This window comes from Exophiala aquamarina (genome assembly GCF_000709125.1).
Source record: "Exophiala aquamarina CBS 119918 chromosome Unknown aczIA-supercont1.2, whole genome shotgun sequence".
NCBI classification, from domain to species: domain Eukaryota; kingdom Fungi; phylum Ascomycota; class Eurotiomycetes; order Chaetothyriales; family Herpotrichiellaceae; genus Exophiala; species Exophiala aquamarina.
Window position 1 is genome coordinate 4,399,382 of NW_013550586.1, and position 21,578 is coordinate 4,420,959.

Consider the following 21,578-nt stretch of genomic DNA (forward strand, 5'->3'; position numbering starts at 1 on the left):
GAATTCGTGATTCACGTTTAATCATACGTGAGGTGCTAATTAATTCTTAATCTACGTACCCATTGGGCGATACGGAGGAACATTTTCCCGCGCACCGAAATCCCCGATGCGAGCTTGTGGTCGATCAGGGCCGATCCGCTGCCGAAATCAACGACGTCATGAACGTGGCCTCGCGACTCTCCAGGCTCAACACCATCACCAAAGCACAGCCACTGCCCATGAGCCATGGAGACACCCACTAGACCCAACATTGGCAGACTCTGCGACCGCCGTGCCCGTACGTGCGTTGTCGACGTATGTATCCTTCGGCTGCCGCGATGGTCGTGATCGTGGATTCCGATTCTCTGACGTCTAAGATTGTTTTTGCTTTTCTTTCCTCGGCCCTGTCGAGACAGTAGTGTGGCGGACACCTCTGGCGTTTCAGATAAATCTGTTTCCCTCCCGAACCCCCAATTTGTGCTCTCAGTGCTCGACGTCTCTGGTGTGGTTTTGACAAGAGACAACTGTTTTCAAGGCCCTCTCTCTCTCTCTCTTTGTGAGTGTACATCACAACGTGCTTCGTCGAGACTGGAGGAGGAGAGTCCAATACCTTGAACATGGCCGGCCACCGCGTGCTGGACGACTACTTCCTCGCCATCACGTTGTTGGTCACCGTCGCGTACCAGCTCATTGGATTTTCGATCGCCTTTACCTGTAAATTCGATAAGCTGACGGGTAAGTCGAATTTTACTCCTTGAGAAGCTGGTCTGGGTGGGCATGAGGTTGCCAAATATGCGGTGTTCATGCTTCGAGGTCACGACACATACTCGTCTTTCGATGAAGATATTGGGATCTCTCTCAGCACACACCCGAACAGACATCTGTCCATGTTTCTGAGCTAACGCGAATCTTCCTTCTAGACTTTGCTGGCGGCACCAATTTTATCATTCTCGCTGTCCTCACCCTTGGTCTCTCCGCGACACATACAACACGGCAAATCCTCGCATCACTGTTTCTCATCCTTTGGGCATTCCGACTTTCTGGCTTCCTACTATTCCGCATCCTCAAAACCGGCACAGACACGCGCTTTGACGACAAGCGCGACAAGTTCTTTCCGTTCCTCGGCTTTTGGGTCTTCCAAATGCTGTGGGTCTGGACCGTCAGCCTTCCCGTGACCATTCTCAACTCGCCGAATGTCGCGGGTCGATATGTACAGCCTACATTTGGTACCGCCGCCGACATCGTTGGACTGATCATGTGGGCAGTGGGATTTCTCCTCGAAGCCGTCGCCGACGTGCAGAAGTATCGCTTCCGCTCAAGTGAAGCCAGCAAAGGTCGGACGTGTGACGTCGGCCTGTTCGCGTGGAGCAGACACCCGAACTACTTCGGCGAGATCCTCGTGCAGTTCGGCATCTTCACCCTCGCTGTCTCACCCTCCGCGTATGGTTACATCCCGCAGGGTAGCGGCGCCTACGCAGCGCAGTACTCCAGCATGGTGGGCGCGTTCTTCCTCACGCTGCTGCTGCTCTTCGTGTCGGGTTTGACGCTGCAGGAGCGGCCTGGCGCTAAGAAGAAGTTCGAAAACGATGGTCCGAGTGGCCCAGCCTGGAAACAACATCGAAAATGGCTCGAAAGTACGAGTATTCTCATCCCCATGCCGCCGTCCGTGTGGAGGGCCCTCCCGACGATCGTGAAGAGGACAGTCGGCTGTGAGTGGCCGATGTATGTCTTTGAGCCCGGTAAGCACGCGGATGCGAAGGCTGTGGAGGATAGTAGGAGAAGAGAGCGGGCCGAAGGGAGTCAGGATGGGCTGTTCAGTGCTTGAATCGCAGGACCAGCCATAACATGGTGGGTTGGAGTAAATCATTTCAGGTTCGAGAGCGGTGCCTGGGATCAACTGTCTATCAATATTCAAAGTAATCTACATTCGACCTGAGACCTGTTCGCGTTCGATGAACTCGACCATTCAGCAAGTTGGAACCCAGGGACAACTTGCTGTTTCAGAGACTGCAATTGAATGTGGTTCCTTCCTCCATTGAATTGCCAAATTTATCAGCTTCTGACTCATGCCTGTGCTATATGAGTCTCCCTGTTCCGCCCTGTTCCTCTGTTGTTCATCCATCTCATTCCTGAACTTCAGATCCACTTGAGAGACACCTTGAAGACTTAGACGAGGCTCATCCTTTCATTCAAGACAACAAGGGAACTCCCAGAAGGACCTTCTGAGAACACAGACAACACTCGATGGACCTTCTACCTTATATCTAGCTCTGGATCATTAGCATGCATCTACCACTTGTTGGTAAGTTTTCTACCCACTAACTAGTTGCATTGGGCTGTTGAATCATTAACGTTACCTAGATCCTATACATATACCGTACATTTCGGTCGATTCTACATTTGCGCAACACTATCACAAACGAGCCAGTCTGAGGTCCATATTCCTACTTCATCCTCCTCCCACTTACCTGCGAGGACAACAAGACCAAACGACCGCATACGGAAGACGAAACAAGCCTTCCTATAAGATGCCCAAGCTACCTCGACTGTCCGAGGATTACAATGGACCATAGCAGTTGGATACTTTCATTCAAATGCCGAACCTCATTTGAACATTCCGGCAGTTAGACGTTCCGTGCGAGCGGTCATTCCTGTCTCCCGGTGACAAAATGGTAGCAACAATATGGATACCTCGATCCTACGTCCTAAGCCATCTTCCGTTAACGCACCCGCCTCGATTTCTGAACCTTTGACTCATTACGGCGACGAGCGCTAAGTTATCCTATATCAAACTCTCTCCACACTCTACTCTGATCGAAACCGTCCTCCTTTAATCCTCATCCAGTCCTACGTCGCCATACGCGGTTAACTGAACCTGATCACTCTTGAACTTATTTCGAGACCGTCGTTGAGCCGAGCAAGTCGGGCCAACCGTAACTTACATGGAATATATGTACACATAAAACCTTAAAAAAGGAGGGAGAAAGAAGAAACACAAGTCAATCGTTACAAAAAAGCACTGCAAACAATGGCTCAATGTACCAATATTTCTGACAAGTGTTACATCCAAAGTTTCACACTTGTTTACCAGATGCATGCCCAGCAGAGTTTGTGCCAATCACCTTAATGGTGTACGCTCAAATCAAATTACGACGAAGCTTCAAGGCAAGGCTATCAGCAAGAAGACCGAGACTTGGACAACTACACATGTCTTATCTCGAAAGAACCCAATAGCTCTCGATCATCTGTCATCATCATGTCCACCTCGTCCGACGGCCTTTTTACCAATTGCAAAGGCATGATAGACTATTTCTCTCAGTGAACTCCACCGGGTTGATCATCAGGACAAGCTAGTGGTGGTTTGGAGTCGAATGCCTATGACTTAGTGGTTATTTTCTTTTGGCTTCAAGTTATATACCGGGCGTGCGGCAAGAATGATGCTTCCGGAATTGAATGGTTTTATTATCTTCATAATCTTATTGCAATCCTTCCCCGTCTTCCAACTTACTTCCACTTCCTCTACCTCTCTCTTCTTCTACCTCTCCCCTCCATTTCTCCCTCATTCTCTCCTCCTCCTCCTTCTTCCTCGCTCACAGGCCGTGCCTTGGCAACCTCGCCAGTATGATGAATATTCAGATACCAGGGGACGCCATCCTTGAGGGCCCGATCCGTTGCAAACCAGAGCCTTGTTTTAATCTATCAACACCTTTTCTCGCTCACAGGCCATGTTTGGCACCCGTGCCAGCATGAAGAATTGTGAGATCCAAAGAGAACACCCCGGCGGCCCTTCTCTCAGGACAGGACTTAGAGCCCTACATCAAAAATAATCAACACTATTCCTGTACCAGGCTACCTCATTTCTCGCCATTCCGATGCCCAAATTCGAATCTTCTCTCCTTTGTGTTCATTCGTGTTCGTTACACGAGAAAGCAATCCTCACCAAACACCCTTAGACAGTCATGGTTCTTACCAATATTCTGCTCGCAGACCCAAAACAGATCGCTGGGAGAGTCGTGATCGTTTTCTATCAGCTGCTCGCAGCTCATTACATCATGGCTACTGCTTACCGAGACAATAACTCCTCCTGCAAAAGATGTTGAGAACCAAGTAACGCAGGCTGCTTTACGACTTCCACCAGCTTGAATTGGGGAACAGCTTTCAAGAGTTCTCCTTCCAGCTGTCTTTTGAAGACATCATTCTGCATCAATCCTCCTGCGAGCACCAAAGCGGAATCACTCAGATCTAGCTGTCTAGACGGCGCGATTGACCGGACAAGCCTGACCAGACTCTGCACTGCGTCTGAGACTATTGCTTGCGCTTCGACATCTTCACTCAACTCGACCACAACCTTTGCAAGCTGAGCGATTCGCTCTTTATTGGGCAATTCAGGGCTGGAGTTCAAGATTTCACTGAGAAGATCATAGTCGAGCTTAGAACTGGAGTCTGGCTGAAAATGTTGCAAGACGATTCGAGTTAATTCATCAAACTCCGGATCTTCATATTCGCAGCTGGCCCTTGATTTGAAATCGTCCAGAGCAGCAAGTGCATGGCGAATGCTTCTCCTGCCAATGTCGAAGCCTGATCCATCATCGCCGATCAGATGGCCCCAACCTCCAAAGCGACTAATTCTGAAGAGACCATCATTGTCTCTTTTATACCTCATAGCAACTGAGCCCGTCCCAGCAATGAGCACGATGGCATTATTGATGTTATGCCTTTCGAGAAAGGGAAGTGCAAGGAGCTCGATGTCATTAGTGATCCTCAATCTCGGCCCTCGCTTACGATGAAATAGCCTTTCAAGTGCGTGGTTGACCTGTGAAGCAACTTTAGGCCTATCATAGCCTGCTAAGCCAACCCAGATTGAGGAATAGCAGAGTGTGTCCCAATGTCTCCCAGAGAGAACTGGAGAGGAGTCAGCTGCTCGTTGGATGGCAAGAGATATCGATAGCATGGCTACTTCCACTCCGGCATCAGTGACATTGCAACCACCAGCTTCCCCATAATCAATCGTACCGTCTGCTGAGATGATGGCAGCAGCACATTTGCTACCACCACCGTCAACACAGAGAGAATATTCAAATTGCCTACCATTGCTGGTCGGCTCCGTAGGAACGGCTTTTTCATGCTTAAGGACCTTCGCAAGGCTACCCCCTGAATCATTCAAGCGATCAACCGCTTCTGTGACCGGAATCCCTAGCATCAACGAGGCTATTGCGGTCTTGACACTTCCACCGCAATTGCTTAACATATCATCCAGTGCCTCGTCGCGCTCAGGACATTTTGAACCACAAATACTGCGCAATATGTTTCGCGACCGTTGTTGAAGTTTCAAGTTCGTTGCTCTCAGATCGACCATCATGTTGCCAAAAGTCTTGCCAATTTTGATCATCACGCCTGTACTCAACATATTGAGAACAAGCTTTGTGGCCGTGCCTGACTTCATCCTGGTACTTCCAGTCACGACCTCTGGCCCAACAACCGCACTGATCATGCAGTCTACATCTTTGCTCGTGCTCATCCTTGAAGGTTCAGTACACGCAACTCCAACTGTGAAGCAGCCCTGATATTTAGCATAAGAGAGACAACTCAGCACATAAGGTGTTCGACCTGAAGCAGCCAAACCAACCAATGAATCGACCTTGGGGTCTAGGTTGAGAGCCTTGAGATCATTGACACCAGCTTCCACATTATCTTCAGCTCCCTCTTGGGCTTTTCTGAGGGCAACATCTCCGCCTGCGATGATCGCTACAAACTGTCGCTCTGGTGCAGAGTATGTTGGAGGAATCTCAGAGGCGTCCAGAACGCCTAACCTTCCACTTGTCCCAGCGCCAACATATATCACTCTGCCTCCATTTCTGACCCGCTCAGCAAGTATTTCAATTGACTCCGCGATGATAGGGATGCATTTTTGGACGGCGCCCGCTACTGTGGCATCCTCGTTGTTGATAATTTGACACAGTTGAGGCGCCGAGACTTCATCAATATACCGACTGTGCGGATTCTGTTGCTCAGTGTGCAATGCAGAGAGCCCACGGAGGTCGGATTGAGTTGGCATTGCTTCCAATAATTGCATACAGTCGAGCGACTACAACTTTTCAATCATCAGTAACATTCTCGATGAAGCAATACTCTCCGAAGGGATGAATAATGGCAGAGGTCAAAACCCCGAGACTGCTCCGGCGACGTGACCGGTCAATCCAATTGCGACAAGCAAGGATTAGTCATGGCTACTACTGTCGAACCGGTACTACTGTTTCATTAATTGCTTACCGTAGCATTTCTCACAAAGTGGCGGCTGGAATCTTGCTTAATTCCTGAATGATTTAGGTGGATTATAATCACCGCCCGGGTACACGTACCACGAGTTATGCCCATGGAGAACACCGACCGAGCCGAATTAAACATTACTGAGATTGCCGATCATGTCCTATCTTCGCTAAACACATATAGCGATCCACCAAAGTGCATGAATTTGCTTGGTCGAAAGCTTATCTTTTCACCATTACAGTTTCTGGGGTCGTTGTGGCCATACTGAGGAGGCAATCTTGTGATGTAACGGCAGACTCCTTTCTCCGCGTTACGTGACCGGTTGGATCACTTGCATGACAGAATGCAGCATCGATGTCTTCGAGGCATACTAATGTCCAACAAGCGCCGCGGACCTGTTCAATCGACAATTTTTGAGCCGAAAATTCACTACACGAAAATTACCTGGACAGATGGTCAATCAAAGTGCGACACCTGCTATTGAGGCAGTTAATCATGGCCAGATAGACATTGAACAGGGCCCTCGATCAAGATTCTCGAATGTCAAGTCTTTCTACTCACACCCATGGACTCAAATCGTGCTCATCAGTCTCATTTGTTTCTGCTGCCCAGGGGTAAGTTTGCCCGCCCCTGTACAATTGATTATAAATAAGCGACACATAGATGTACAACGCACTGGGCGGCTTAGGGGGCAGCGGCCAGGTAAGTTATAATGCGATTAGGTAAACCTTGACACTGCCGCTAATGCCATCAGGTTGACCCTACCGTCGCCGCGAATGCAACAGTTGGGCTTTTGTCCGCAACCGCGGCAACCGCATTGCTCATTGTGTCCCCATTATTCACGTACACCGGCCCGCGAATCTGCTTCATGCTTGGAGGATGGACGTACGCCCTTTACAGCGGTAGCCTCCTCAACTTCAATCGTAAGTCGGGGCTTAAGGAAGACCAAAAACCCAGCGCTAATGAGATTCGCACCAGATCATGACAATGGAGCCTTTGTCATTGCATCTGGCGTCATACTCGGTATTGGTGCTTCCATGCTCTGGGTTGTTCAGGGCGCAATCATGACGACTTATGTGGCTGAGTCACAGAAAGGTCGAGCAATCGCGGTTTTCTGGATCATCTTCAACCTCGGAGGCGGCGTTGGCAGCTTGGCTTCCTTCGGTCTCAACTTCAGAAGCAAGTCTGGCACGGTCACTGACTCGACATATATCGCCTTGATGATTATGATGCTAATTGGTTGGGGCCTCGGTCTCCTCATCTGCTCACCGAAGCGGATCCGGCTCGCCCAGCTTCATGCCGCTGTTGAACAGGAAAAACATTCTTTACGAGGGACGGTTGAGATCGTGGTTCGCACCATGGCCAGTTGGCGTGTGGCCTGCATGCTACCCCTATTCTTCTGCGCCAATGTGTTCTACTCCTACCAGCAGAACAACGTCAACGGAATGACATTCAATATTCGCTCTCGGTCCCTTAACGGCGCGCTATACTGGATCGCACAGATGCTAGGGGGCTTGTTCATTGGTCTCGTTTTAGACCTGCCTTTCTTGGCTCGTCCAATGCGCGCTCGAGTGGGATGGGTCATTCTTTTCGTCACCGGAATGTCAATATGGGGCGGCGGATATGCGTTCCAGAAGTGGCAAGACCGTCGACTGGCTGCCGGCTTGAAGCAAGATGTCGACTACACACAGGGCTCGATCTCGACTGGACCCATCTTCTTGTATATTTTCTATGGCATGTACGACGCGTTGTGGCAGGGATACTGCTATTGGCTGATCGGTACGGAGTCCAACTCGACGTCAAGGGCGGCAGTACTGGTTGGCTCCTACAAAACTTTCCAAGCAACGGGTGGCGCGATGGCGTGGAGAATCAATGCTTTGCATAAAAGTCCTATGAGTCAACTGGGAATGAACTGGGGTCTCTCAATGGGCGCTCTAGCTATTGTAATTCCCACGGTCTGGACCGTGACGACAGTGACCGTGGAGAAACCAGTCCGGAATCCTGAGCTGGAGATGAAAATTCGCGAGGTGGAGCAACTCGAAGAGGACAGGAAATAAGAGGCGCCTTCTACAACACCCAGTGCTCTTACTGGTGTAGGCAGAGGAGCAGCGGGGAGAGACGACTACTGCGTTCGAAGATTTTCGAAGCTTATGTAAAGTACACCATGTTTTTTAGCATGCCAAAGTCCTCAGACCACGGCGACCTTAGGCCATTTGTTCCCTTTCAAGCACCCGCCTTGGACAACGTGCAACTGTCGAGGCTCGCTGATAGCATCCCCTTCTAAAATTTCATGGAGCAGGCTCGGGACTCCATAAAGTCTCGTCCCTCTCCACCACCTAGCGCAGATGTCCTTGGGCAATAAATAAGCCATTGGGTGCACCGGGCCGGGTACCAGTGAACTGGTCTATGCAAGGCTGAGGTGGTGAGGCTCGGCGATTTCAAGAGTTTGGTGGGCGAGGCAGAACTGCGCCCCCCGCAACGGCGCGAAAGCTGGCTCATTTACGTTACAAATGAGCCAACTCTTCCGGGTGACGGCTGATCCCGTCGCATGTGCCAGCATGTAGCAAGTTTCCTGATATGTATGTAGATTGGGATCGAATGACTATTGGGAAATAGCTACCGGAGTGGGTTCTGAGACCAAAATCTTCCGCTTGAAGTGCCCAAACTCCTTGGTTGCCCGAAAATCCGAGAATATTCGCTCGCTCAAGCCCAGCCTAGATAAAACCCAAAGGCAGAAAAGAAAAGAAAAGAAATTTCTCCCGGCAGAAAACTCGCTGTAGTGTATCATTGTATGGCCAGAATAGCCTTCTCCAGGGTTCCCACCAATTTGGGGACCAGCTCGGCTTCAAAGATCAACATTGGGCGCAGCCGGACGGTCTCCTTGCCGCAGGTACCGATGTTGATACCCAGCGACCTCATCTTCTTGACCAGAGCCGCAGCGTTGGTCGTGTCAAACGCGATGTACGTTCCTTGGCCCTTCCCTCTCAGATTGTGCACGTGTTCGGGATATTTTTCCGCCACGCGCTCGAGCGCGGCGTACAGCTGCTCGCCCACTCTCGCAGTCTGGGCCACAAGGTTGCGCTTCAGGATCTCGTCGATGACGGCGTTGCACAGCAGGACGCGCGCGGCATCGCCGATCCAGGTGTTGAACTGCCGGTAGGCCTTGTCCGGGCACAGTTTCTCGTCGCCGAAGAAGTAGCCGGCGGTCTGTGCTTTCTTCGAGAATGTCACCATGTCCGGTGGCGTGGTCAGGTTCCAGTGGTCGTGGCCCCAGAAGCTGCCGGTGGCGCCGAATCCGGTCTGCACCTCGTCGACGATGAGGAGCACGTTATGCTTCTTGGTAATGGATCGTAGGCCCTGGAAGAAAGCTGGTGAGGCGTGATTGTCGCCGCCTTCGCTCTGGATTGGCTCGACGATCACCGCGGCAACTGGGTTTGGCCTGGGAGCGATTGTTAGTTTGATATATCACATTGAGAAAATCATGGGAAGATCTTCTACTAACCATGAAGTAATGAGTGCCTCCACTTCCTTGAGGCTGGCCTCCTCCTCAGCCTTGTTTGCTTCAACATTATCCTCGAGAGGATACTTTAGGGCCGGGAAATGTGCATGTGGCCAGTCGAAGGATGGGATATCAAGTTTGTGCACAGCTTTTGACCTGGTGGTAGACAAGCTGCCAAAACCTCGTCCGTGGAAAGAGTTCTTGAAGCTCAGGATGGACAGGTCTGGGGAGCCAGGAGAGGTATTGTGCAACGACGTGTGGATTTCGTGATCGCTCCACTCCACACCTTCGCCCCGCTTCTGTCGTTGGTAGTACATGAATGCTGCCTTGTATGCCAACTCATTTGCCTCCGACCCTGATTGTGCGGTAAACAGCCTGTTGTGGCCTTTCGGGGCCACGCGGAGGAGACCTTCTGTCAAGAGGGCAAACCAGTTTTCTGCTGGGAAATTGCCCGTGGCTGGGCGGTTGACAAGGGCCGAGACCATCTCCGGTGACTTTGCAGCCGCGATGAGAGTTGGGTTGTTGTAGCCTACAGGGATTGAAGCAATCTGACTGTACACATCGAGGTACTTGTTGCCGTCGACATCCACGATGAAGTTGTCATGGCTTTTTTCGTAGTCGACCACAAAGTGGACTGCTCTTGCGTCAAAGACTTTGTCCAATGCTGCGATCTTTTGCTTGGACACTGGGCCCGGGACTTCAGTCGTCACCCAGGTAGTCTCGTCTATGATTGCGCCGGGCATGTTGGAGGTAGGATGTCAAGAGTCAAAACAACAGGTTCTCGCTTTGGTCGAAGGATCGTAAGGATGCAAGAAGCACCAAGGAAAACAGTCTTACGATTGCCTTCTTATACATTTAGCCACGCATCCGGTAGTCTTTGCGAAAACCTTGTCCATGTGGATGGTCAAGCCGTTGCCTGAAAAGTTGCAAGGCAGCCGGAGATGCCTGATAGAGTCATGATTGGAGATGACACCCAATCACACTAAGTTGCGCCTCCCAGTTACGGTGGATGGCCATGTTGTTACAAAGATGGGAGTTCGTTTTGCTGGTGGTTGATGCGTGTGCGCCCGGCCCGGTGCACTTCGCCTCTCCAGCAGGGCTTGTTGGAGGAGAACATCAAAAGCGGAACTGACTGCGCTATCCGGACATCCCGGTGCAAACGTGTGGTTCTCAGTCATGTCTGCGCCCGGTCGAAGGCCAAATTAATGGTTGGTGAATGCCAGTGTGCAGACCGTGGAGGAGTCCTAAACGCGCTGATGATCGAACGACCATTTTACAAAGGACGGGGTTAAGAACGGACAGTCACGCAAAATAAGACTTCGAGCAGTTCTTTGTCGAATAAATGAGGTTTCATCAGTGAGAAGCCTGTTGGAAACTTGCAAGTACGATATGAGACTTGATGTCCTCATCGAAGAATATCCACGCCATCACCACCAGCAATTGTCATCTGTTCCATCTGACTGGATCCCAATTCCCTTCAGTGCCATGGCTTACAACATTGACCTTTCCATCATCCCGAGTTTCCTGGGTCTTCGGCCAGAGCAACTTCAGACACTTCAGACATGGGTTTAAGCGAAGCGATATTGCCGAAATCAACGAGATTGCCCTGGTAGAACTCAGAGGTTCTCGATGCAGAGAGGGGCCCTTCAGTGGGCACTTTGACAGTGATTCCTATCGTGAGACATCCTTTGCAGAGATGACGGACGGTTCTTGATTTCCAGAGGAAAGCGTGTTTCTTGTCCAAGACGAGGTGCTGTAGGAGCTTGGGGCTGCAACGTCGGGTAGCCTGCATGTAACGATTCGGCATCACTCGTTGATCATTTGGATGCAAACATGTTCATGAACAGGAGCAGCCACTTTCGGTGAAACCGATTCAGTTTTGGCTTGCTCTTGGACTTCGGCGATCAGAAGACTTTATTGCTGGCGGTGACCCCGTATCGCTCGTCTGTAGGCATGTGTCCGAAGAAGCACCAAGCTCCCACAAAGAGAAGCACAATCGGACTGAGTCGTTGGAATCAAAAGGGGGCGTAAATGCGACCAGCGTTATTCTTATTCCACTGGATCGCACTTTCCTTGATGCAGGTGGGTGCTAGAGCTCGGAGGATGTTGAACTTGCCTTGTAGTACGGAGTACCAATGCAAAGCGAATCGGCGAGCAGGCGTTGGTTACTCTCCACGCATGACGATTGCGTCCTGAGTCCCTGACACAGCTAACTTAATTAATACTACATAACTTGGGCCCACGGGAATAAGCACCGGGTTGGGTTCCAATATGGTAGAACCCATCGCAATCCTTACTCGTATTTTAGTTGGGTTCTGATTGGGTTTTAGTCTTGGCCCCGAAATGAGCGCCCATTTTCTTATTTGGCTAAAAGAAGCGAGAAGCAAGAGATTTACTTTTTTTGCTGGACTATGATATTTCCTAATTAGGAGGTCTTGGCGTTTTATCAGGAAGTGCTTTAAATAGATTACACGTTGGGTAGCCCAAGGGTTTGCCCAGCCTATATAGCCTAGTCCAACCTTATACCATACCAGGGCTAACGTTAATTGATATATTTCGGATGAGAAGCTTTCCCCAACAAGTAACCGGATCCTGTCCTCCAGGATTCGGATCGGGGTCGATGGTGTAGTGGTATCGCGCCTCTTTAGCAACAAATTACCGTTTCCGGTAGTTTCAATTTAGAGGAGGTCCGGGGTTCAATTCCCCGTCGATCCAGGCTTTTTTTGGAATTTTCAATTTACCATCGTGTTCGTGTGTACTCCGTAGACACCAAGTCTGGGCATTCGGTCAACATTATGTTTGAGCTGTGAAGGAAGGTCAGGGAGAGAGGAAATATCAAGTTACACAACGAGTTTAGCTCGAGCAACATCCTCGTGATTGTCCTAGGAGCGCCAGCGTATCTCTTGATGAATAATGTGCCCTCTACTTCCACTTGATAACGTGTGATGCAAATGATAAAGATATGTTGGTCCCCCTGCTTCCCATTTCCATCACTGTACGCGTGTCTATGGGAGGTCCGCGGATCGATTCCCCATCGATCCAATTTTGTTCAAAATCTAAAAGAATACTTTTTATTCTTATTATATAGTGAGAAGCGTAAGTCGCTGAATGGGAATTTAGTAACTTATGTCTCAGATGATTATTGTAGTCGGCGCGGGGAGTTGCAACTTCATGGTTACTAAGATATTACTAATAGTCTTCAGACTCTTGGCGTTGGTGCTTGGAAGGGTGATCACGGATCTCTGATCAGTTTGAGCTGGTGACAGGAATGAACAGCTTCGACAGCGCTTCCTCCGTCGCCTCATCATAAGAGATACTCTGTTTCCCATGAAAATCCGCGAGTTGTTACTTGAAAAATCGCCTCGCCTTCGTACCAATACAACAAGCGGACAACATAACCAGCCTCTAATGAACTAGAGCTATTAAGCCTGTTTGTGCCTTGGATTTACCAATCATTCCTTTCGCAATCAACCGCGCAATCCCCAGACCTGACCAATATCTACCAGCGACAGATTCATTGGCAAGTGCCTGCGATCTCCCCAACCGGGTCTGCGATATGTACCATGCTCGATGCCAGCACTTAGCGATCGCGCGTATTTTCCAAGCACTCCAGACTTGCCACCAGAAGTCTTGCAATCCAATTCCACGAGGTACAGTGTTCTGATTGACAATGGCTCGGCGCGGACCTGCTTCGCCATTCGAAAGTGAAACCTTTGGTCAAGATGCTTCGTTCCACCTGGAGCAGCCCATTGGGGCCATGTCCATTTCCCCTAGTGGTCGAGACGTTGTGCTAGCTTCTAAAGAAGGGCTTCATATCATTGACCTAGACTCACCATATTCCCCGCCTCGTTATTTGCCCCATCGAACACCATGGGAAGTGGCGGATGTGCAATGGTCCCCCTTTGCCTCGCGCGACTATTGGGTAATCAGTACTTCGAATCAGAAGGCTTTGGTCTGGAACTTGCAAGCTCGCTCATGGCAGGACAGTGTTGAGTTTGTCCTCCACGGACACACCAGAGCAATTACTGACATCAATTTCTCTGCCCACAATCCAGACGTCCTTGCGACGTGCGCTGTAGACAGCTTCGTGCATTGTTGGGATTTGCGTGCCGCCATGAGACCAGTGAACTCATTCTCGGACTGGTTTGCCGGCGCAACCCAAGTGAAGTGGAGCCGGCAGGATGAACACATCATTGCAAGCGCTCACGATAAGTACCTGCACATATGGGACGATCGGCATGGGGCATATCCTCTGAGGACCATTCAAGCTCATGGGACAAAAATCTATGGCATCGATTGGAATCGTCATCACCCAAACAAGATTGTCACCTGCTCCCTCGACAAGACCATCAAATTCTGGGATTTTGACAACTCATATGACCAGCCAGAACGCGTCATCGAGACGACCTTTCCTGTTTGGAGAGCCCGCCATACTCCCTTTGGTTGGGGATTACTCGCCATGCCACAGCGAGGCAGCAGCAACTTGCACCTGTATGACCGCAGGACAGTTCACGGCGAACTCGAAAGCGGACGCGTCCGTCCTGTTGCAACGTTCAGAGGCCATGAGGGCCAAGTCAAAGAGTTTCTGTGGCGCTCTCGAGGCACCATCTCGGATAACATCGATAACAGAGACTTCCAACTAGTTACTTGGGGCACAGATGGAGACCTAAGACTGCATGCACTAGACCCCGAGGTCTACCTTGATATTGGCTACGAGCAAGGGAAATCCAAAGTCCAGCGCCTGAACTTCACTCGAAAAGGAGCCATTTACAGGACCTTTCGAGACGAACCAAACGATACAGATTCGCCAACGGAGCAAACCCCTCGCAGTGAAACCTTCCCTCGCCAAAGTTTCTTTCAGTCTCGACCCCGCGCAAGTACGAATGTGGGCATGAACAGAGTGCCAGTTTCCCAGTTCCGGGGCTGGGTCGCAGGCAACCGTCAGGCACAACGATCTGGCATGCACGGGAGAGGGAATAATCGACAGACGGCAGACCCAATCGCCTGGCTCAAGAACGTCAAAATCTTTTCCTGGGACCCGGACACCATTGCGGAAGAAATACGTCAAGTTGGGGAGAAGTTCAAGAAAGTCGAATTCGAGAGCGTTGACATACCACACCGAAAGGCTGTCATGTCTCTTCAAGCTCCTTGGGGGGAAGAGCAGAGTCAAATATACTTACGGGTCGAAATGCGCTTTCCAAAACTATATCCTCGAGGTGCCAATGCAGTTTTGAGCCTGCAGAAGACTGGCGCGCTAGATGATGCAACACACAAGCACTTGGCCACGGAATTACAGACTATCTCGGAGACTTATGCCTCGAGGAAGAGAGGTTGTCTTGAAGCAGTGCTTCGATATCTTCTCAGAGAACAAAACTTGGAACAAATCGTTGCCTGGGTCCTTGGTGAATCCATCAGCGACTCCAAGGTTCTTGACCCATCGACAATTCCAGCGGACGACTCGAGTAGTGACGACGATGACCAAATGGAAACGGCTCGTGGCCAGTTGGATGCGTCGGCCAATATGAGCGTCCCAATCCCTAAAGGCTGTGGCGCCGTTTGGTCTGAGACTGGAAAACTAGTGTGTTTCTTCCCTACGAGGTCCAAGGAACCCGTTTCACTCTTAGGCACACTTGGTGTGAAAGATCTCGAAGAATACGACTCGAATCGTTTATTTGAAGGGTTCGGCCGCCTGCATTCTAGTTCGCCTGCTCATAAGATGACAGGCGGGATGAAAACAGCAGACGATGATACTGCTTCCGATACCTCTGAATCCTCATGGAAGTCATCAAGCAGCTCTTCTGCCTCCTTCGAAACGGAGCAGAACGTCCGAGGTGGCTCATCCTTTCGCCTTCCCGTGACTGGCTTGCAACACCAGTCACGCTCACCAGACCGATCTATGCACTCCACAGCAGGAGGACAGAAGCTGGCCGAAGCCCCACGTACCAGTACCATATCAATGCATGCTTTCGAAAGCTTACTACCCTCGAAACGAGAGTTGGCTGAAGATTACATGATCTTCGGAGACGCAAAAGAGACGTGTAAGCACAATGCAGGAGTGGCCGAGAGTGCCGCTCTGGATGATCTTGCATCTGTATGGATGCTCATGGGGCTCGTACTCGATGACTCCGTCCCCTTGGAGGTCCTGCCGGATCTTAGCCATACCACTGCATATGATATTTCTATTATTGCTCGATCGCTGACACGCGTTCCGAAAAGCGCCAAACAAGGTATTGAGCTGGGGAATGGGGCCCGAGGTCGAACTCGATGGGGAAATCATCCTCTAGGCTCATCCTATCTCTTACCTGCTTTGTTTGACCATTTTGAGAGACTGGGCGATGTACAAATGCTTGCGATGATGTCCTGCTTTTTCGCCCCTGCTCCCATTCATGGCTCAATGCGTGGATGGAGCCCCTCTGCACCAGGTGGCGATGCGCCAAGCAAGTGTCTGGGAATTCGGTCAGACTACTTCCCCTCGAAAGCTGTGGCTAGGTCCTTCTTCCGAAATGAAGTCGTCCCGGAAGGCTATATCCTAGTGGACTCTGTCAGCGCGTTCCCGAAAATTAAAAGTCATCTCGCGGAAAATACACAGGCTCTGCACAGCCAACGAAGGCCGAATATAATACACAGCCCCGGCTTAGCCCGGCAGGCAAGTCAGATGTCATCACGTGCCCATAGCTTTACGGGCGACGACATGAGCGATCACCTGCCTCTTTACTCGACCACCGTATCAGTTTCAACTTCACCCGAGGGAAACAGAATGAGCCACAAGCCCAGCTCGAGTGTTGCCCACTCCTCAGCAGCACGAGCTAGTCTATCGGCTCTTACACAATCTTATTCAAATTCACCACCCAATCACCCTTCCTCCTCTGCTACAAACTCTAGTATCAAAAGGTACAGCCCATCTGGCTCGTTGGCTCCTGCATGGGTTTCCTCAAGCATCTTTGGGGGCCAAGGCGGACACAAAAATGCGAGGGCGTCGATCCCCGGTAGTGAGGTCGCCAGCCAGGATAGCCATGAATCCGGGAGACTGCGCTCATCACTTTCATCCATCAATCTGCGACGGACGCACAAGGACAGCGTTCCTCTCAAATCTGAGTTGGACAGCTGCCGGAGTCTACGATCTATCACTGCATCCGGCACCTCGGATCTCACACAACGCAACGAAAAGAAACCACCCCAGCGTAAGAGGATCAAAACCCGGCTGTTCAACCAGGACAAATTTGACTTGGAAGGTTACGCTCGATCCCCCCTACTAGACCCTGTCCTAGAACGGAAGTGCAGGAACTACCGAGCCAGCTATGCTCATCTTCTCGACGTGTGGCAGCTGCACATCCAACGAGCGGAGATCCAGAAGTTCGACCACTTGAACACAAGGAACGACAGCTCCAGTGCATTGCAAAATCGAGCACACGCCCTAACTGCCCATGCTTCACATCCAAGCGCACATCACACTGCTACGTTCCTGGAACGCCCACCCCGAAAATCCCTTCCCACCTCTCAGCTCCGGGATTTGAGCCCCCGAGGCCTCGTGATCCATCGCTGCTGCCCGCGCTGCAGCGAGCCATTGGGAGCCATCGAAAAGAACGGAATCCCAATTGGCTGGCATTGCGTGAACACCTTGTGCACGTCGAGCTCCACCTCAAATTCACTGTCGGCCACCAAGCCCCCCAAACGGAGTGTCTGCGCCATCTGCAACCGCAGCGTATCAGGCCTATCCATCCCCTGTCTACAATGCGGACACCTGACATGCTTTACATGCGCACAAGGCTGGTTCGGCGGTGCCGTGGAGCGCGTGAAGTCTACTGGAATCGAATCTCGCCGGCCCAGTGAAGACACGCCTCCATCGTCACCACTGGACCCCTCGATCCGGTTCGCCGACCTGCTCGGTCGCGAAGAAGACCTCGCGAACCTCAACGAACATCAAACCTGTCCGACTGGCTGCGGCTGTCCCTGCGCTCTGATCAGCAAGATCGATGTCCCGGAGCCGCCACTGACGCCACCCTTCAACCACGACAACGGGGAATACTCCGAGTCCGTTTCGCACCTCTTGAATCCCCGATCAGCGCCTTTCTCCCGTCGTCAGAGCCAGAGCCAGAGCCAAGGCCACAGCCGCGGCGGCAGCAGTTCAGGAGGAGCGGCGCAGCTGCAAAGGTCATCTAGCGTGCTCATCCCACCCCCCGAACCAGGCTCCTCTGACGCCGCAGCCCTGACTGCCCTGCTTGCCCTCACACAGTCCCATCAACGCACTAAATCAGCCACAGCTGCAACCAGTGCGCGCAGCAAGGCTTCCTCCGTGTCAATGCAAGCAGGCCAGCAGCCTCGACCACAGGTGCAATATGCGCAGTCGCACGCCAAATCCCAATCCCAATCCCAATCCCGCGCCAGCCCTGCCCTCGACGGCGAAGAGGCCGTGCTTGACCCCGTGCAAACACTCCGGACTTCATTCGACAGCCCGATCGACCCCCAGCGCGAGCAGACGTCGTTCAGCAACGCCTCGTCCCAAGCACTCGCGATCGATGACGATGTGCGCCTCAACCCCTGGGCAGGCAGCAAACTCGCGACCCTCGGTCGCGGGATTGGTGCAGGTCTGAGTCGTGGTCTGGCCTCCAAGGCGAGCGATGCGACCATCAGGAGGGCCAAATGAAGTGCGAACAACCTACAGCCTCGCTTTTCAACCCCAAGCCCCCCCTTTGAGGAGCGGCACCCCTCCGCAAGTATATGGTGGTAAGGGCTTCTTTTTTAGTTCTCCCTCGCTTGCCGCCCGTTACTTTTCACGGTGCCGGCTGGGGGGTACTTTGGTCTCTGTTGTCCCAGACTGGCGAGCGTCCCTGTTGTCCACTGCGGGAATAGGCGTATCGTCGCAGAGCAAGCAGAAAACTATGAAGAGGGAAAAGTTACACGCTAAATTTAATCTTGTACACCATGAGGAAAAGAACCTCACAGTAGGGGGCTATCATTGTAGATTAGAGACGCGCTACATGTATTACTGTACCAATAAATAATATCTACAGCCAGATGGTTTTTTCACTAGAGAGCCCCATTTAAAGGACTTTGAGAGACTGTCTTGTAATGGGGGGGGGTAATGGTCTCAGCAGTCCCAGCACTCCCAGCGTATCCAATATCCAACACCTCGGGTAGACGGAGCATGGAGTTTATCAAGGCCAAGGACACAGTCAGATCACGTGATTTTGATATCGTAATTGACCACTTGGCCGCCCCCAAGTGCCAGTATGCAGGGGAGATGGTCTGAACGACGAGTTAACTATCACCAAAAACCACTTACATTTTCCGCACAAGGAGGATCTCAATCTGCAAACTCCATAACGACGATGGTACAGAGCATGACGTCTTCCGTTGTCGACAAGGCACACACCTCGTCGGGAAGGGAAGTTACAGCTACGCTAGGTTTGGTCAGCTTGAAACACAGATGGAAATGAAATTAATGGATCTGGCCCCTATTGACCGATCAGCTTTCTCGATTATTCCTTTGCTTTTGAATACTTTGCCTTCCAATCATGAGATTCCAAATTACCGAAGTGGGATACAAACCGCCCTCCCTCAACTAGAGTGGAACGCAAGGCCTTGTAGTAGCAAGAAGTGAGCTGATGTGAGCCTAGGGCATACCATTCAGTTGTGGGATCTGTTTCACAGGTGGTTGATGCAAACTTTGACTCGTCAGCTCTTCAACCAGCTAAAATTATGCTCACAGTCCTGGTGGTGGTGGGACAGCAGAATAGCCTCCAGATGGTGGTGGAGGAGGTGGTGCAGTAGAGTTGTCTGGTGGAGGCGGTGGGTTCGCATCGCCGCCAGGTGGAGGAGGAGGTGATTGTTGCTGCTGAGCAGCCGCCTGCTGGTAGTACTGATAATAAGCAACGTAGTTTTGGTAGCCGCCATAAGCAGCATAAGGATCACCCCCCGGCTGACTGGCATAGTACTGAGCATATTGAGCTGCGTAGTCGGTAGGCGAGGCAGCGGTTCCAGGAGCCGGACTGGATGACGCGCCAGCATAGACAGAGTTGTAGCTGTTACTGTTGTGTGAGTAACTGTTATCTCGAACCCTATCTCTTCCATAACCACCGTAAGAACTCCGATTCGCATCTGCTCCATATCCGTCGGTGTAGGATTCCTGTCGTTGTGGAGGTGGGTTGGCCTTGAAATGTTCGAAATTGACGCGTACATTTGTAAGAAGATCTTCGCAGAGTTCTTTTGCCTTTTGGACCTGCTGTGGTTGTGGGCCAGCCACATGCAGGTACATGGGTTCGTCGGATTCCTGCCCGGTGCTGTGCTCCATGAAGCCGCTACCACGACCTTTGATCTGGACTCGACATCCCGTCTCCTGCTGGATGTGCTTGACGTAAGCACCACCTTGGCCGACGACTTGAGCCCTCAGGTTGAAACCAGGGATATTTTCCATATCGAGAATAATTCGCTCTTCGGGCCATTTACGCTAAATCGCTGTTAGTTTCTGACGCTCAGGCCTCATCTCATTTGACTCACTCTGCCAAACTCATCCCGTTCGACCTGTTCAGGCTCTCTCCTACGGAACCGTCTTTCGTCGACAAGATTAGGAAGCTCCTGTTGCATAAGCTCCTCGATTTTGGCGATGGCTTTCTCCAGACCGCTCTTAGAGGTGCTCGTAACGTGTAGGTACAAAGGAGGATTCTAAATGAAGTTAGGAGGATAGACCAGTGTCAAGAGAACATTTCACCCTACCGCTGCCGTGGCCATGCTCTTGTCCGGGTAGTATGAACCGCGAGTCGTGACATCTTTCAAGCTAAGAGTTAGCATCTGTATCTTCTATCCGAATTGCAATTAAGGGCGTACCGGCACCCGTGTCTTCTTTAATCTAAGTGCACAATCGAGGTCAGCAAACGTACGCGGTCAATTTCTGCTGCATGTTATAACGAATTAGCGGCGACGGGAGCAACAAACTTGTTGTTGTTCATGCCTGCTTCAGCCTGCGGATGTATGGACATTTAGAAGGGTAGTTTACCATCTTTTGTGTAGACCCTTTAGTGAGGGTATATCGATTGCGCAAGTCGTTGACTTCAATGTCCTTGATGTAGTCGCCATCGGCGATGTAGATTTCGCCATCAACCTGGCTCGTACTTTGTCCCGATGACGCTGTAGGGGTTTTAACAGGGGCAGGCGAGGAGGCCTTGGAATACCGTCAGTCGGTGTAAGAAAGACGCTGCTAGAGTCTGCCGACTTACAGATTGGATGGGAGGAACGTCAACATGCTGAATAGCTCTGCGCGCTTGCAAGTCTGCGTTGATCTTTGCAGCAGCCGCGGCTGTGAAAACAGTCAGCGATGGTCCAAATTGGAAAGCCCTGCTTCTTGTGTCTCACCTGCTGCGGCAGCAGGATCAAGAGCTGGGCCGCTTTTCTCTCCAGCTGCAGGAGATTGACTGGATTTCCCAAGTGGACTGCGACTCCGTCTAGATTCGGTGTGCCTAGAGGATGGAGACCGGGAGCGTCGATCGAAACGAGAGGGTTTCCGAGGTTCAGGTTCGGTCTGGTCGAAGCGCGACCGCTTCCTGGGGGCTTCCTCTGACATTGTAGAGGGCTGATGGAATTAATGAGCCTTGGTGCAAGAGTGAGATAGAAGACTGGTTCGCGAAAATAAAGACACGCTTCAGAGGCTGATCAAGTCTGTGTGGAGAAGGTGGAACCTGCAAGGGGAGCAGAAAGACACAGAGAGGCAAGAGAGGAACACGAGTTCTAGTTAAGGTTGAGGGCTTACCAGAAAGAGTAGGTCTGCCGGATGCACCAACCATTTTAGGCAACATCTATCACTAAGGTTCCGACGTTAAGTTTTGTACTTTTTTCCTGA

The 21,578-nt window shown here is 51.2% G+C and overlaps 6 protein-coding genes across 6 annotated transcripts; 3 read left to right on the forward strand and 3 right to left on the reverse strand.

The window, feature by feature from the left end:
- Window positions 1-596: 596 nt before the first annotated feature.
- On the forward strand, window positions 597-1,804 carry A1O9_03400 (uncharacterized protein; the record flags this gene model as incomplete). Its single annotated transcript, XM_013408966.1, has 2 exons — window positions 597-714; window positions 900-1,804. 2 exons carry the CDS (start codon window positions 597-599, stop codon window positions 1,802-1,804), a joined length of 1,023 nt encoding a protein of 340 aa, XP_013264420.1.
- Window positions 1,805-4,042: 2,238 nt separating this feature from the next.
- A1O9_03401 (uncharacterized protein) lies at window positions 4,043-6,034 on the reverse strand (the record flags this gene model as incomplete). The annotated part of the gene is made up of 1 exon (XM_013408967.1): window positions 4,043-6,034. The coding sequence occupies one exon, from the start codon at window positions 6,032-6,034 to the stop codon at window positions 4,043-4,045; it is 1,992 nt and encodes a 663-aa protein (XP_013264421.1).
- A 664-nt stretch (window positions 6,035-6,698) lies between these two features.
- Window positions 6,699-8,303, forward strand: A1O9_03402 (uncharacterized protein; the record flags this gene model as incomplete). Its single annotated transcript, XM_013408968.1, has 4 exons — window positions 6,699-6,860; window positions 6,910-6,948; window positions 7,001-7,169; window positions 7,225-8,303. 4 exons carry the CDS (start codon window positions 6,699-6,701, stop codon window positions 8,301-8,303), a joined length of 1,449 nt encoding a protein of 482 aa, XP_013264422.1.
- A 727-nt stretch (window positions 8,304-9,030) lies between these two features.
- Window positions 9,031-10,488, reverse strand: A1O9_03403 (4-aminobutyrate aminotransferase; the record flags this gene model as incomplete). Its single annotated transcript, XM_013408969.1, has 2 exons — window positions 9,031-9,685; window positions 9,749-10,488. 2 exons carry the CDS (start codon window positions 10,486-10,488, stop codon window positions 9,031-9,033), a joined length of 1,395 nt encoding a protein of 464 aa, XP_013264423.1.
- Window positions 10,489-13,415: 2,927 nt separating this feature from the next.
- On the forward strand, window positions 13,416-18,389 carry A1O9_03405 (uncharacterized protein; the record flags this gene model as incomplete). The annotated part of the gene is made up of 3 exons (XM_013408970.1): window positions 13,416-17,780; window positions 17,829-18,088; window positions 18,197-18,389. 3 exons carry the CDS (start codon window positions 13,416-13,418, stop codon window positions 18,387-18,389), a joined length of 4,818 nt encoding a protein of 1,605 aa, XP_013264424.1.
- Window positions 18,390-19,448: 1,059 nt separating this feature from the next.
- On the reverse strand, window positions 19,449-21,302 carry A1O9_03406 (uncharacterized protein; the record flags this gene model as incomplete). The annotated part of the gene is made up of 7 exons (XM_013408971.1): window positions 19,449-20,192; window positions 20,243-20,407; window positions 20,459-20,511; window positions 20,570-20,591; window positions 20,739-20,903; window positions 20,959-21,038; window positions 21,095-21,302. 7 exons carry the CDS (start codon window positions 21,300-21,302, stop codon window positions 19,449-19,451), a joined length of 1,437 nt encoding a protein of 478 aa, XP_013264425.1.
- Window positions 21,303-21,578: the final 276 nt, after the last annotated feature.